The 14097-nt window shown below is 43.7% G+C and overlaps 1 protein-coding gene across 3 annotated transcripts in view; it reads right to left on the bottom strand.

Annotated features, from left to right (window-relative positions):
- Positions 1–490: 490 nt before the first annotated feature.
- LOC106587433 (E3 ubiquitin-protein ligase NEDD4) overlaps positions 491–14097 on the bottom strand; it is a 35651-nt gene continuing 22044 nt past the window's right edge. Inside the window, exons 2-22 of one of the 3 annotated variants that reach the window (XM_014175822.3) lie at positions 12174–12224; positions 11656–11717; positions 11161–11257; positions 10417–10580; positions 10145–10268; positions 9420–9578; positions 8732–8899; positions 8311–8430; positions 6697–6900; positions 3245–3322; positions 3033–3087; positions 2885–2943; positions 2619–2684; positions 2150–2379; positions 1825–1946; positions 1571–1641; positions 1337–1432; positions 1130–1203; positions 840–900; positions 697–756; positions 491–598 (exon numbers count right to left, since the gene is read on the bottom strand). In XM_014175822.3, the coding sequence (XP_014031297.2) occupies positions 888–900; positions 1130–1203; positions 1337–1432; positions 1571–1641; positions 1825–1946; positions 2150–2379; positions 2619–2684; positions 2885–2943; positions 3033–3087; positions 3245–3322; positions 6697–6900; positions 8311–8430; positions 8732–8899; positions 9420–9578; positions 10145–10268; positions 10417–10580; positions 11161–11257; positions 11656–11717; positions 12174–12224 (2013 nt within the window). In that variant the 3' untranslated portion in view covers positions 491–598; positions 697–756; positions 840–887. The other 2 variants (XM_082969509.1, XM_014175826.3) reach the window with 2 other exon arrangements.

Here is a 14097-nt window from a genome sequence, read left to right as displayed (position 1 = left end):
AGTCACAAACTGCAACAGGCGGATACGCTTCTCTGCATCCATCAGCAGAACAGTCTGAGAATGACAAAATATCATTCAAATAGTTGGAATGAATATTGAGAATTCACCCCAAAACTAAGGATGCACCGATGTGGAAATTCTGGGCCGATATCAGATATTTACTGATATCCAATGTGTTCCTGGGAGTTTCGCTTTCAGGAATGAGCTAATAATAGCTAATAGCTCAAACTATTTGGACGCTAAAGCCAAATTCAAAGGAAGAGTTTTTCTTCAAGTTGCGTCACCCAACTAAAAAAATATGCCACAGACCGCTCAGTTTGTCACCGCCACTAATTGCGGATACTTTGTCTCCACATCAGACAGAGATCGACATAATATTTTTAACCAATTATCGTCCGATACCGATATGGTCACCAATAAACCGTGCATCCCTAACAAAAACACTCTAGAATCAAGAGGCTTCTGCTCTAGTGGTGGAGTTTCCTCTTACCTTCCAGAACCACAGGATGACAGGCTGGTTGGGACAGTAGCCATTCTTGTACTTGGTGTTCTCCCTCCAGTCGTTCACATCCACGTCTCCCAGGCCACACATCAGGAGCTAGAGAGGGAAAAAAACAGACAGAACATCACTCAACGATCTGGAAAGACAGGCTCTCAGTCATCTATACATCTCTTAGTGATAGGAATGACACCCACCTCCAGCTCATTCTCGTCAAAGATCTTGATGAGATCCTGGGGTATCAACTCATAGAATCCCTAAGACAAGAGAGAGGAACATGCAGTAAGTCAACCATTTCTTTCAATCTTATCACAACATCTCAATAAAACCTAGTGTTTACCTCCTTGAATGCGGTCATCTGCTTCAGTATCCTGTTCACGAACCTCCACTACATGACAAGACTGAAAGAAAATGTTTATTTTTAAATGGAAGCATTCAAAAGCCCTAATAATTTCTAATTTATCTAATGATGCAGACATTATGTGGTGGGTGGTTGTTTAATTGTCCATTTGCAAACCCTTCTAAGGCCAAATATGTGACTTGTGGGTCACCTACAAGTAACCAGCACTACATGGCAGTGTGTATGTGGCATGTTTCCTCTTTCTACCAGCAGAGGGCTCTGGTGCTTACTGGATGTATTCCTTCTTGTTGTCATCGGTGACTACCATTTCAGATCCTCCGGGTTTCAGCTCATGCTGGTGTGTCTAAATAGGAGGAAATGTGATGTCAGCATGACTGATACCCGAGTACCACTTAGCATTGATTTTAACCCCTTCACTCAATAGGCACAAGATAGAAAATACTTGTGCCAATCAACAAATAGGAAGCAGGCCCCACCTGTCCAAAGAGCTCTTCGTCTATGGTGAACCTCAGATCCAGGTCTATCGGGTCATTCTCCAATATCCACTTCAGAGAGTTGAAGTACTCACTGTCCTGAAATAACAACACACAAACACCATTACCACTTATGGTGAAACACTGCTGTTTTAGGCGTCTGATTTATCTTGTCTCTACTATCGGATTAGGTGATGGGAAGATGTGAGAGTAATCTAGATAGTATTAGGTACCTACCACAGACTCCATGTCCTGTAGAGTAATGGGCTTCTGCAACATCATCTTGTAGAAAGGCCTGATGAAGAAGGCTAAAAAAAAAATAACATGTCAGGATCTGTTCAACACACCTAATCCTTGTGGCCCTAGCATAGAGCTGTCCTCAGCTCTTAGTTTCTCTACACACACCCACTCGTGTCACACTACTATTATACGAATTAATGAACTTTTAACAGACAAAGTTCATGAGTGAAATCACCAGCAGTGAGACTCACCGTCCAGCAGCTTTCCATGGTAGACAGCCATGCCTGCCACACGGCCAATGAACTTGAAGTAGGACAGGTGGTCCTCATTGCAGAGGCCTGAGTTTGGGTTGATCTGCAGAGTGTAGTTGTCCCTGCCCCAGAACATGCAGAGGAGAAACTTAACACAGCTCTAAAGCCATCCAAATCCTTCTCTGATCCATTCCAGAACATATCCCCTAATTAAAATGATTCATAATTCTGTCAGAGATGTTATTCACTAACAGCCCCATTGAGGGCCTGTTCCATTTTTCCTTGCCTGAAAATGGAATTCTAACACATTCAAATCGAGACTCACGTTGCAGAATACTCAAACAGCCCATAATAGGGGTTGAACATCTCCTTGGAGATTAGGAAGAACCACTCCCTGGCCACGCCCCCGTAATCCAAGCCCTTCCCTCCCTCAAACTCCACCCATAGCTGCGCCTTCAGGAAGTCGGCCCTCTTGATTGACAGGATTCGTCTGTAGGAGTCCTCTAGCACGGTGTTCCGCCTGAGCTTCATCTCAAAGCGGTTGGGGATGTCAGCCTGGAATTGGAAATAGAGCATGCTGAATGAGTGGACATCAGGTCAGGGGATGTAGCTGGACTAAATGTCATAGAAGATATTTTGAGGATGATTGAGAGAAAGACAAGATAGGCTTTTACAGTGTGAATATGCTGTATATCTGACCTATTTGTGAGGTTTAGCTGTAATAACAGAACATTAAGAGCATAGGGCCTTCAGTAATTACAATGATTCCCTGTCTTCGGAAAAACAATGCTTACCGGTTTCTTCAGCTTCTTCCGGAAGTATTCATACTTCTGTTTATAGTCTCTGGAGTAAGGCACAGCCTAGAATAGACAAGGATGGGGAGATCCAATGACTGGAAATCAATTATGAAAACATGATGAATTATTTGGTTTTATGGCCAACCTGGAAAACCTGACTCCAAAAAGAGAATGGGCCATATTGCATCCCTAAAATTACTCTACCGGAATCTAATAAATAAAAATCTCTAACTATAACTTTTTTAAATATCGTCTATACTTACTGGTCCAGTTATGGCTGAATTCTGCAGTCTGGGGTCATCCCATTGTGTGTTCTTCGTGTCTGAAAATACATCAGATTTATTCAGCATTGGTAGTAGGCGTATGCATTTTTCACTCATTTTGACAAATTGTAGTACATGTCATACATACTGTGATCTATGTAGAATATCCTCCCATCACTGTGGACCCTCTCCTCCCAGCCAGGCTAAGATAAGGGTAGCACAAACATTACTCACATAATTTTTTCCCTTAAAATCAACCATTCACTCAGCAACTTTCAACTTTAAGAGGCTCATGAAACTGGGCTGCTGATTGCCTTCTTTGAATGCTATTATTGGGTATGATATCATTGTAAAGCTTACCGGCATTGGCCCGAGGTCAGTTGGGTCTAGCGAAGGTCTCCTCCTCATGTGCACAGGAATCTTCAACCTGGGGTCTTCCTGTTATCAGCCAGATAAACATGAAATAAGTCACACAAACAGGAAGGAGCAGTGAGAATGGCAGTATTGTCCAGTGGATAATTGGTCATTCTGGCCATGATGATGCGTGACTAGACCCTATAGGTAGGACCTGGGGGTATTTCTTGATCATGTGACCTGATCAAGAAAAACTACATATATAGTACCAGTCAAAAGTTTGGACACACCTAATCATTCAAGGTTTTTCTTTATTTGTACTATTTTCTACATTGTAGAATAATAGTAAAGACAACACAACTATGAAATAACACATATGGAATCATGTAGTAACAAAGTGTAAAACATTTAAAAAAAAATAAAAAAAAATATATATATATGTTTTACACTGCTCAAAAAAATAAAGGGAACACTTAAACAACACAATGTAACTCCAAGTCAATCACACTTCTGTGAAATCAAACTGTCCACTTAGGAAGCAACACTGATTGACAATAAATTTCACGTGCTGTTGTGCAAATGGAATAGACAACAGGTGGAAATTATAGGCAATAAGCAAGACACCCCCAATAAAGGAGTGGTTCTGCAGGTGGAGACCACAGACCACTTCTCAGTTCCTATGCTTCCTGGCTGATGTTTTGGTCACTTTTGAATGCTGGCGGTGCTTTCACTCTAGTGGTAGCATGAGACGGAGTCTACAACCCACACAAGTGGCTCAGGTAGTGCAGCTCATCCAGGATGGCACATCAATGCGAGCTGTGGCAAGAAGGTTTGCTGTGTCTGTCAGCGTAGTGTCCAGAGCATGGAGGCGCTACCAGGAGACGTGGAGGAGGCCGTAGGAGGGCAACAACCCAGCAGCAGGACCGCTACCTCCGCCTTTGTGCAAGGAGAAGCACTGCCAGAGCCCTGCAAAATGACCTCCAGCAGGCCACAAATGTGCATGTGTCTGCTCAAACGGTCAGAAACAGACTCCATAAGGGTGGTATGAGGGCCCGACGTCCACAGGTGGGGGTTGTGCTTACAGCCCAACACCATGCAGGACGTTTGGCATTTGCCAGAGAACACCAAGATCGGCAAATTCACCACTGGCGCCCTGTGCTCTTCACAGATGAAAGCAGGTTCACACTGAGTACATGTGACAGACGTGACAGAGTCTGGAGACGCCGTGGAGAACGTTCCGCTGCCTGCAACATCCTCCAGCATGACCGGTTTGGCGGTGGGTCAGTCATGGTGTGGGGTGGCATTTCTTTGGGGGGCCGCACAGCCCTCCATGTGCTCGCCAGAGGTAGCCTGACTGCCATTAGGTACCGAGATGAGATCCTCAGACCCCTTGTGAGACCATATGCTGGTGCGGTTGGCCCTGGGTTCCTCCTAATGCAAGACAATGCTAGACCTCATGTGGCTGGAGTGTGTCAGCAGTTCCTGCAAGAGGAAGGCATTGATGCTATGGACTGGCCCGCCCGTTCCCCAGACCTGAATCCAATTGAGCACATCTGGGACATCATGTCTCGCTCCATCCACCAACGCCACGTTGCACCACAGACTGTCCAGGAGTTGGCGGATGCTTTAGTCCAGGTCTGGGAGGAGATCCCTCAGGAGACCATCCGCCACCTCATCAGGAGCATGCCCAGGCATTGTAGGGAGGTCATACAGGCACGTGGAGGCCACACACACTACTGAGCCTCATTTTGACTTGTTTTAAGGACATTACATCAAAGTTGGATCAGCCTGTAGTGTGGTTTTCCACTTTAATTTTGAGTGTGACTCCAAATCCAGACCTCCGTGGGTTGATACATTGGATTTCCATTGATTATTTTTGTGTGATTTTGTTGTCAGCACATTCAACTATGTAAAGAAAAAAGTATTTAATAAGATTATTTATTTCATTCAGATCTTGGATGTGTTTTTTAAGTGTTCCCTTTATTTTTTTGAGCAGTATATATATATATATATATATATATTATTTATATTTGAGATTCTTCAAAGTAGCCACCCTTTGCCTTGATGACAGCTTTGCACACTCTTGGCATTCTCTCAACCAGCTCCATGATGTAGTCACCTGGAATGCATTTCAATTAACAGGTGTGCCTTGGTAAAAGTTAATTTGTGGAACTTCTTAATGCGTTTGAGACAATCAGTTGTGTTGTGACAAGGTAGGGGTGGTTACAGAAGATAGCCCTATTTGGTCAAATTCAAGAGCAAGAACAGCTCAAATAAACAAAGAGAAACGACACGCCATCATTAATTTAAGACATGAAGGTCAGTCAATACAGAAAATGTCAAGAACTTTGAAAGCTAATTCAAGTGCAGTCACAAAAACCATCAAGCGCTATGATAAAACTGGCTCTCATGAAGACCGCCACAGGAAAGAAAGAACCAGAGTTACCTCTGCTGCAGAAAAGGTCATTAGAGTTAACACCCTCAGAAATTGCAGCCCAAACAAATGCTTCACAGAGTTCAAGTAACAGACACATCCTCAACATCAACTGTTCAGAGGAGAATGTGTGAATCAGAGCTTCCTGGTCGAATTGCTGCAAAGAAACTACTACTCAAGGACACCAATAAGAAGAAGAGACTTGCTTGGGCCAAGAAACACGAGCAATGGACATTAGACCGGTGGAAATCTGTCCTTTAGTCTGATGAGTCCAAATGTGAGATTTTTGGATCCAACCTCCGTGTCTTTGTGAGACGCAGAATAGGTGAACGGATGATCTCCGGATGTGTGGTTCCCACCGTGAAGCATGGAGGAGGTGTGATGGTGTGGGGGTGCTTTGCTGGTGACACTGTCAGTGATTTATTTAGAATTCAAGGCTACCATGGCTACCACAGCATTCTGGAACAATTCGCCATCCCATCTGGTTTGCTCTTAGTGGGATTATCATTTGTTTTTCAACAGGACAATGACCCAAACACACCTCCAGGCTGTGTAAGGGTTATTTAACCAAGAAGGAGAGTGATGAAGTGCTGCATCAGATGACCTGGCATCCACAATCACCCGACCTCAACCCAATTGAGATGGTTTGGGATGAGTTGGACCGCAGAGTAAAGGAAAAAGTAGTCAACAAGTGCTCAGCATATGCGCCAACTCCTTCAAGACTGTTGGAAAATCATTCCTCATGAAGCTGGTTGAGAGAATGCCAAGACTGTGCCTCATCAAGGCAAAGGTGGATACTTTGAAGAATCTCTAATATGAAATATATTTTGATTGGTTTAACACTTTTTTGGTCACTACATGATTCCATATGTGTTATTTCGTAGTTTTGACATCATTATTATTCTACAATGTAGAAAATAATACAAATAAAGAAAAACCCTTTAATGAGTAGGTGTGTCCAAACTTTTGACTGGTACTGCATGTCCTTTTAAGAGTGGTGGTATGCAGGTGCTTGCTCTCTCACCCAGGAAGTGGTCTTAGTGTTGTGGTCGATGAAGAAGGGTTTTCCGTTGGGGGCATTGCGGACCTCCCAGCCCGCCGGCATGAAGCCACACTCCCTCTGTGAGCCGGGGGAGTGCTGGGGGGAGCCCTCAGGAGAGAGCATGGGGGGCTGGTACACAGTGGTGTTCTGGGACAGAACAGCCTGGGCTGCTGCGTCTGAGGTTATCTGGACCATGGAAGGAGAGACGAAGATTAACACTATTGATATACTGAAAGGAGGGTGAACTGGATCCTACATCAACATTATCTACAGTGCTTTCGGAAAGTATTCAGACCCCTTGACTTTTTCCACATTTTGTTACGTTACAGCCGTATTCTAAAATGGATTAAATACCAAATTATCCTCAGCAATCTACACACAATACCCCATAATGACGAAGTGAAAACAGAAATACCTTTTTTTACATAAGTATTTCGACCCTTTGCTATGAGACTCGAAATTGAGCGCAGGTGCATCCCATTTCCATTGATCATCCTTGACCTCAAGTTTCTACAACTTGGAGTCCACCTGTGGTAAATTCAATTGAATGGACATGATTTGGAAAGGCACACACCTGTCTATATAAAAGGCTCCACAGTTGACAGTGCATGTCAAAGCAAAAACCAAGCCATGAGGTTGAAGGAATTGTCCGTAGAGTACAGAGACAGGATTGTATTGAGGCACAGATTTGGGGAAGGATACCAAAACATTTCTACAGCATTGAAGGTCCAAGAACACAGTGGCCTCCATCATTCTTAAAAGGAAGATGTTTTGAACCACCAAGACTCTTCCTAGAGCTGGTCGCCAGGCCAAATTGAACAGTCAGAGGAGAAGGGCCTTGATTGTCACTGACAGAGCTCTAGAGTTCCTCTGTGGAGATGGGAGAAACTTCCAGACGGACAACCATCTCTCCACCAATCAGGCCTTTATTGTAGAGTGGCCAGACAGAAGCCACTCCTCAGTAAAAGGCACATGACAGGACCTCAGACTGGAACAACGACCCTAAGAACACAGGCAAGACAACATAGGGCTTCAGGACAAGTTTCTGAATGTCCTTGAGTGGAACAGCCAGAGCCTGGACTTGAACCCGATCGAACATATCTGGAAAGACCTGAAAATAGCTGTGCAGCGACACTCCCCATCCAACCTGACAGAGCTTGAAAGCATCTGCAGAGAAGAATGGGAGAAACCTCCCAAATACAGGTGTGCCAAGCTTGTCGCGTCCTACCCAAGAGTATTCAATGCTGTAATCGCTGCCAAAGGTGCTTCAACAAAGTACTGAGTAAGGGGTCTGAATACTTATGTAAATGTAATATGTTTTTTTTTTTATAAATTAGCAAAACTTTCTAGAAACCTGTTTTTGCTTCGTCATTATGGGGTATTGTGTCGATTGATGAGGGAAAAAAACGAATCATTTGAAGAATAGGGCTGTAACGTAACAAAATGTGGAAAGTCAAGGGGTCTGAATACTTTCCAATGGCACTGTATCTACACAAGTTAAGTGGGTCCTGATTGGCTTTTCACATGACTTTGAATACTTCTTTAGTGCACTGTGGTTTGAGAGAAAGTGAGAGCAAAAGGAGGAATGCAGCCTACCTGGATGAGTGGCCGTGTCCAAGTGGTTATCCTGCTGTTGTGATTGACGTAGTAGGGTCTGCTCTTACTATCCTGCTTCTCCTCCCAGCCTGGAGGCAGCCCCGCTGAGGTTGCTAACAACTATTGAACAACATAAAAAGAGAGAGGCATCAAACAATCCATACAATACCTCAAGTGAATAGAACAATAACTTCCTCTGAATCACTGAGCTACATGTTCAAACCTGATGACTGCATTCTCACTGTTCTTATATCACCTGGGAAAACTATGGAAGCCAGACTTACATGCTGAAGCTGAGCTCAGATGACCCTATCCCACAAATACTACTGTAATACAGGAGTGCTGTGCTTCCCTGTGATGCGGTGTGTGTGTGTGTGTGTGTGTGGGCGGGCACAGGGGATTCAGAGAACGTAACACACACCACAGGATGAACAGGGTGCTCCTCTACTGTCAGAGTCTGGGCACTGCCTCTCCGACTGGAGTGACTTGAATGACTGACCACAGGATGAACAGGGTGCTCCTCTACTGTCAGAGTCTGGGCACTGCCTCTCCGACTGGAGTGACTTGAATGACTGGAAGGGCCCTGTAGCTGAAGAGAGCAAGACAACAGAAACCACAGTCATTACCCATACACGTGTTAATAGGCACATATTCTCCAGCTCTAGACAGGCACTAATACCCGCCTAATACTAAAATAGTACAGTCCCTCAAGGATTCCGTAATTGCATTACATTTCTTTAATATTATGCAAGGGCTTGCAATTTCAACCAATCAGCAGTGCCCATTTACTGCATAATATGGTTCAATCAAGCCACACAGATAAAACATTTGCATATTGCCATGTAAAATGTTAGAATTGTCGTAGCAAAATCTATCATTTTTGAATATCACCAAAAATCCCTGCGAAATACTGGAGGGACTGATTACAGCTGTGTTGTTTTAACACAGTGTGTTGTTTTAACACAGTGTGTTGTTTTAACACAGTGTGTTTCAGTCCCTTCTTGGAACTGTGGAAGGACCCTGTTAAGGAAGCGTATCCCCAGTCTGGCTTTGGGTGTCGGCCGATTGGTAACGGGAGCCCAGTCAGCGCTGGCCAGTAAATTATTCACCTGGAGGGAGGTACGTCGGTTGCCGGATGTGACACCCGAGGCCTGGAGGCGACTGAGCTCGTCACAGAAGGAGTGAAACTCCAGGGGGGAGTGGGGTGGAGGGGGGGAGCGCTGGCTGTTGTAGAAGGTGGACTCATCCTCTGTTATGATTTCCCAGCTCTGGAGCAGACAGGAAACAAGACACATGAAGAGTTTACCATCTGTTCTGAAGGATGTCTTGATGGTGTTAAGTCATTGTCTTCTCATCTGGTTGTGAGCTAAGAAAACAGTTCTGGCCTGCTTATTCTGCCACGGAGTGACGTTATTACATAAAACTGACATGTGATATGATTTCAGTAGGGCAATCTTTTTTTTTGGGGGGGGGGGGCACACTTCCAGGAACACCCTGATCCTGTTAAGGGCCACTCTGGACTATTCTGACATTTAGTAATTTGCTCAGTTAGCAGCCTCTAAAGAGGGGCTAGGACCAGAAAACATGGTTGTAAGATATGGTCCTTATAGGTCTGGACCTATATATCTTACGTAGGTCGTATAGTTGGACCGCACACCACATACGGTTGTTTCATAATATACCAGAGACCGCAAAAGGATATAACAGAACACCGTCTCCATTTCAATATCAAATTCAGGAGAATAACTGTAATTACATTTGAATTTAAAGTGACTTAACTTTAAATGTGAATTTTTCAATACATTAATTGAATTTCGATTGACTTGAAAATAACCTCAGTTGACTCTTGTTGTCTGTCGTTGGAGTCCTCTTGGTCAGAGATCTGCCTGCGGGCGGTGAAGGCGTGCTGCGCCTCCATGTGGATGTTCTGCCTCTGCTCTGCCTCTACCTGACTGTCTCTACATAGGGAAACACACACACACTCAACTTTTCATCTCTTGACCAACCAGGTGTTACTGTATTCCAATACTACCAATGTGTTAAAATAACGCTAGATTGAGTTCAAGCTGTCAGAATAAAGACATGACAGGAGAACCCCAGACTTACTGTACAATGGGCCTGTGCCACTGTGTGGTCCTGGTTTCGTGGTTGACATAGTAGGTCCTGCCCAGGTTGTCCTGCCTCTCCTCCCAGCCAGGGGGCATTGCAGGCAGCAGGTGGTTGTGCCTGGGACCGGACATGTCCTGGCCCTCTAAAAACTCCCAGCTAGGCTGCACAACAACAAAAAACTGTTACACAACATGGCACATGCAGATGTCAACATTGCCCAAATCCTCTACATGTTTGTTCAAGTCAAACAATGTCTTGGCCACTACTCAGAAAATTCAGTGGCAAGCATAGGGACCCATACTTTACTGAAGTTTGGCTTCAAATCATTCTAAGGAAGATGTCAGCATATTCATTAAAGGCCCTGGACCCATGGTGAGACAAATATAGATTGGCCTTTTGGACATGGTGTTCCTAGCCACTGCTTACATTAAGCATGTTCAAGAATGATGACTGGCTGGTTTTATCAATAACTACATCAGGATGGAGATGGCAGGCAATCAGCCATCTTGGCTTGACACTGGTAAAACGAGCCTGGTGTCTTTTCTCCTGGCTCTGAGCACCAATATGCTGTTACATGTATATACTGAAGCACGCCGGCTGAGCAACAGCCAAGGCACGTAGATTAGACATAATCAAAGAAGGGGGGGGGGGGGGGGGGGGGGGGGTGACGGCGTGGGAATATTCAATATCAGGGGGTCAGGGGGCAAAGAGGGCAGGAGGCAGGTTGGGTGGCGGTCTTACATCCATGTCTTCAGTCTGTTCTGCAGCATCCTCTGAGTTGTTTTTGGGTAGGTAGGTCATCTTCAGACGGAGATGACCTTTGACCCTGGATTTGTGACTGCATCAAAACAAAAAGTAAACACTTAACAAAAAATATACATGGAAAACAGTGCACTCTCTAAATAACAGTAATGTGAGCCTCTTAGGTGTATCAAATATCAGACACACAATAAATGTCATTCCAACAATATATCATTGTGACCGACTCAAATATGAAATTGAGCTTTCTCCAAGGAAAAAATCAATATGTACTTTATGTAGCTATTTGAGCTTAATTTATACACCTCAGGAAAGAAAGGTAAACTCACTGGAATGGAACTCAAGATATAATTCAAATTAATTTATGCAATGCCAAGAGACTGAATGTGATAAAAATGTCAAGGAAAATGTCACAAAGTAAATCCATGTTCAACCAGGTAGGATAAGCGGCTTGAATAATCATGAAATAATGCAAACCTTCTCGGGTGAAGTAGAAAATCCTTGAATGTGTATGGCCTTTCAATGTTAGGATTTTCTGTCTGAAATAAAAAGTATTTAAACAGTTGAAATTCTCTATAAAGATATTTGCTGTATAACATCTACGCATGCAGTAACTGTATATCAACAGTAAACAAGTCCTGTATAGACAGTGGACAGATGTAAGGTAGGTCTGCTGTAAATGCTATGAAAAGGAAGGCAAAAGTAACAAACATGGAGGACTGTAATTCCATAACTATGGACAACGTTGTGGAAAGGACTCTGACATGAGGGTGTTTATGTTTACATGAGTGTGCCTATGACAGTTCATTGGTGAAGATAAGTAACTATGTAAAGATCTCCAACAAATGATATCTAAAGGAGAACATGGAACACCAAACAGCAGAGACTATCCTACTCCTTTAGACGTGGGATTGGAAACATGTTGATTTAGGAGAATTGGTTTCCACATACATTATACAAGTGCTAAATAAACAATTTCCTTGCACTAGGCTCACCGGTATCTGGTGTAATGGTACATCCACCTGCCCCAGAAAGTCATCACGTGTCTGTGGAAGGATATAAGAGATTGCAATGGGGAGTCATGTACAGTAGTCATTCATGAGAGTCCATCAAAAAAGGGAGTGGTTACAATGTATCTGGCATGTTTGTGGACTCGCACGCACACACACACACACACACACACACACACACACACCGCTCAAGCGCAAAAGATATGAGTCACACACACACACACAGATTATACCACATGACTGGCCTAGATAGATAATCATTTTCCATGACAGTCACCTTTACGGCACCACTACAGTATGTTCCATCAGCCCTCATGGATGATTTAGTTGTAAATGTATTCATTGGCACATTATACACATAGTTCTATTAGACAAGCCGTTCCAAAAATGGCACTGCACACAACCCCAAATTGACATTAGAAAATGCAGATGACCCCACTTGGGAAAATGATATCTAGTTAAAGCGAAACGTCAGGATTCTGGCAATGAAACCCTTTATCTACTTCCTCAGAGTCAGATGAACTCATGGATAGCATTTGTATGTCTCTGCGTGCAGTTTGAAGGAAGTTGCTGACTAACGTTAGTGCAATTGCTAACTAGTGTTTGCGCAATGACTGGAAGTCTATGTAACTGCAGTGCTAGCATATACCATAAGACTTCCAGTCATTGCGCTAACGCTAGTTGGCATTGGCTCATGAAAGTACCTCTAACTTCCTTTATACTGGATACAGATACAAAGGGGCGGCAGGTAGCCTGGTGGTTAGAGCGTTGGGCCAGTAACCGAAAGGTTGCTAGATCGAATCCCCGAGCTGACAAGGTAACAATCTGTTGTTCTGCTTCTGAACAAGGCAGTTAACCCACTGTTCCTAGGCCGTCATTGTAAATAAAAATTTGTTCTTAACTGACTTGCCTAGCTAAATAAAGGTTCAATAAAATAAAAGATAAAGGGCTTCATTGCCAAAATCACAAAGTAGCCCTTTAATGCTGTGTATTCATATTCACTCAATTTTACATCCCGCAGGCTGTCCCAACATAGTGTAAAAGGTTATTGTAAGAGGCTGACACTAAAAGGTTGTATTTTACACCCATTTGAAGAGAAAAAAGGTTATTTATTTGTTTGATAAGATTGCAGATTTTCTCAGGGGACCCCATTTCAATTTCAGGGGATCCCACCCCAAGGTTTGAAACCACTGTATTAGACATGTGGATTGAATAATTCAGGGGTTATCAGCCCACAGTATAGCTAGAGCAGTAGATGTCTTAATATGTAGTTGTGGAGCAGTGTCCTTTCTAGGAAAGGTGATTCTGACTGAGTACGTCTCTAGAGAGGCTCCAACGTGACCACTGCTATAATGCAGTTACTGTAACATGTTCCTATGCAACATACATCACCCACCTCCCAACATCATCAACAACTGAAAACACAGTGTTGTGTGGGTCGGCTTCATGACCAAATAAACACCCTCGGCATATCAAACTGCCCAGCAGTGGTATGGAGACGGTTCAATTGAACGGATATAGACTGTTCCCCTCCTCTCATTCCTTCCCCATGCCTTTCCTTGGCAGTGAAGCCAAGACAAGCAGGCTTTGGAGAGTCCAGGTTGAGGGACAATGTACAGCCTGTGAAGGTGCTACTCTGAGCTCTGTGACATTCTCTCAGGAACATCACAGAGGGGACTTATTAAGGGATTAATCACATGCTTACTAACATCACTCAAAGACCTGTCAAACCAGCCATATCAAAATGACCAAGAGTGGAGTGTGTGATTGATCAAGTCAGAGGTGTATGGGAGCAAGAATGGTTTCTGGTGAAAATAAACTTAATTTCCATGTAAATCTATCAACCCAATCCCAAAAAGGTTTTAACTGCACTACAGACCAAAAGTATGTGGACACCTGCTCGTGGAAG

Source organism: Salmo salar, chromosome 26, assembly GCF_965601325.2.
Source record: "Salmo salar chromosome 26, fSalSal1, whole genome shotgun sequence".
In the NCBI taxonomy this organism is placed as follows: Eukaryota; Metazoa; Chordata; class Actinopteri; order Salmoniformes; family Salmonidae; genus Salmo; species Salmo salar.
The sequence above is the reverse complement of the archived record's forward strand: the minus strand, read 5'-3'. Positions and strand labels throughout refer to the sequence as shown.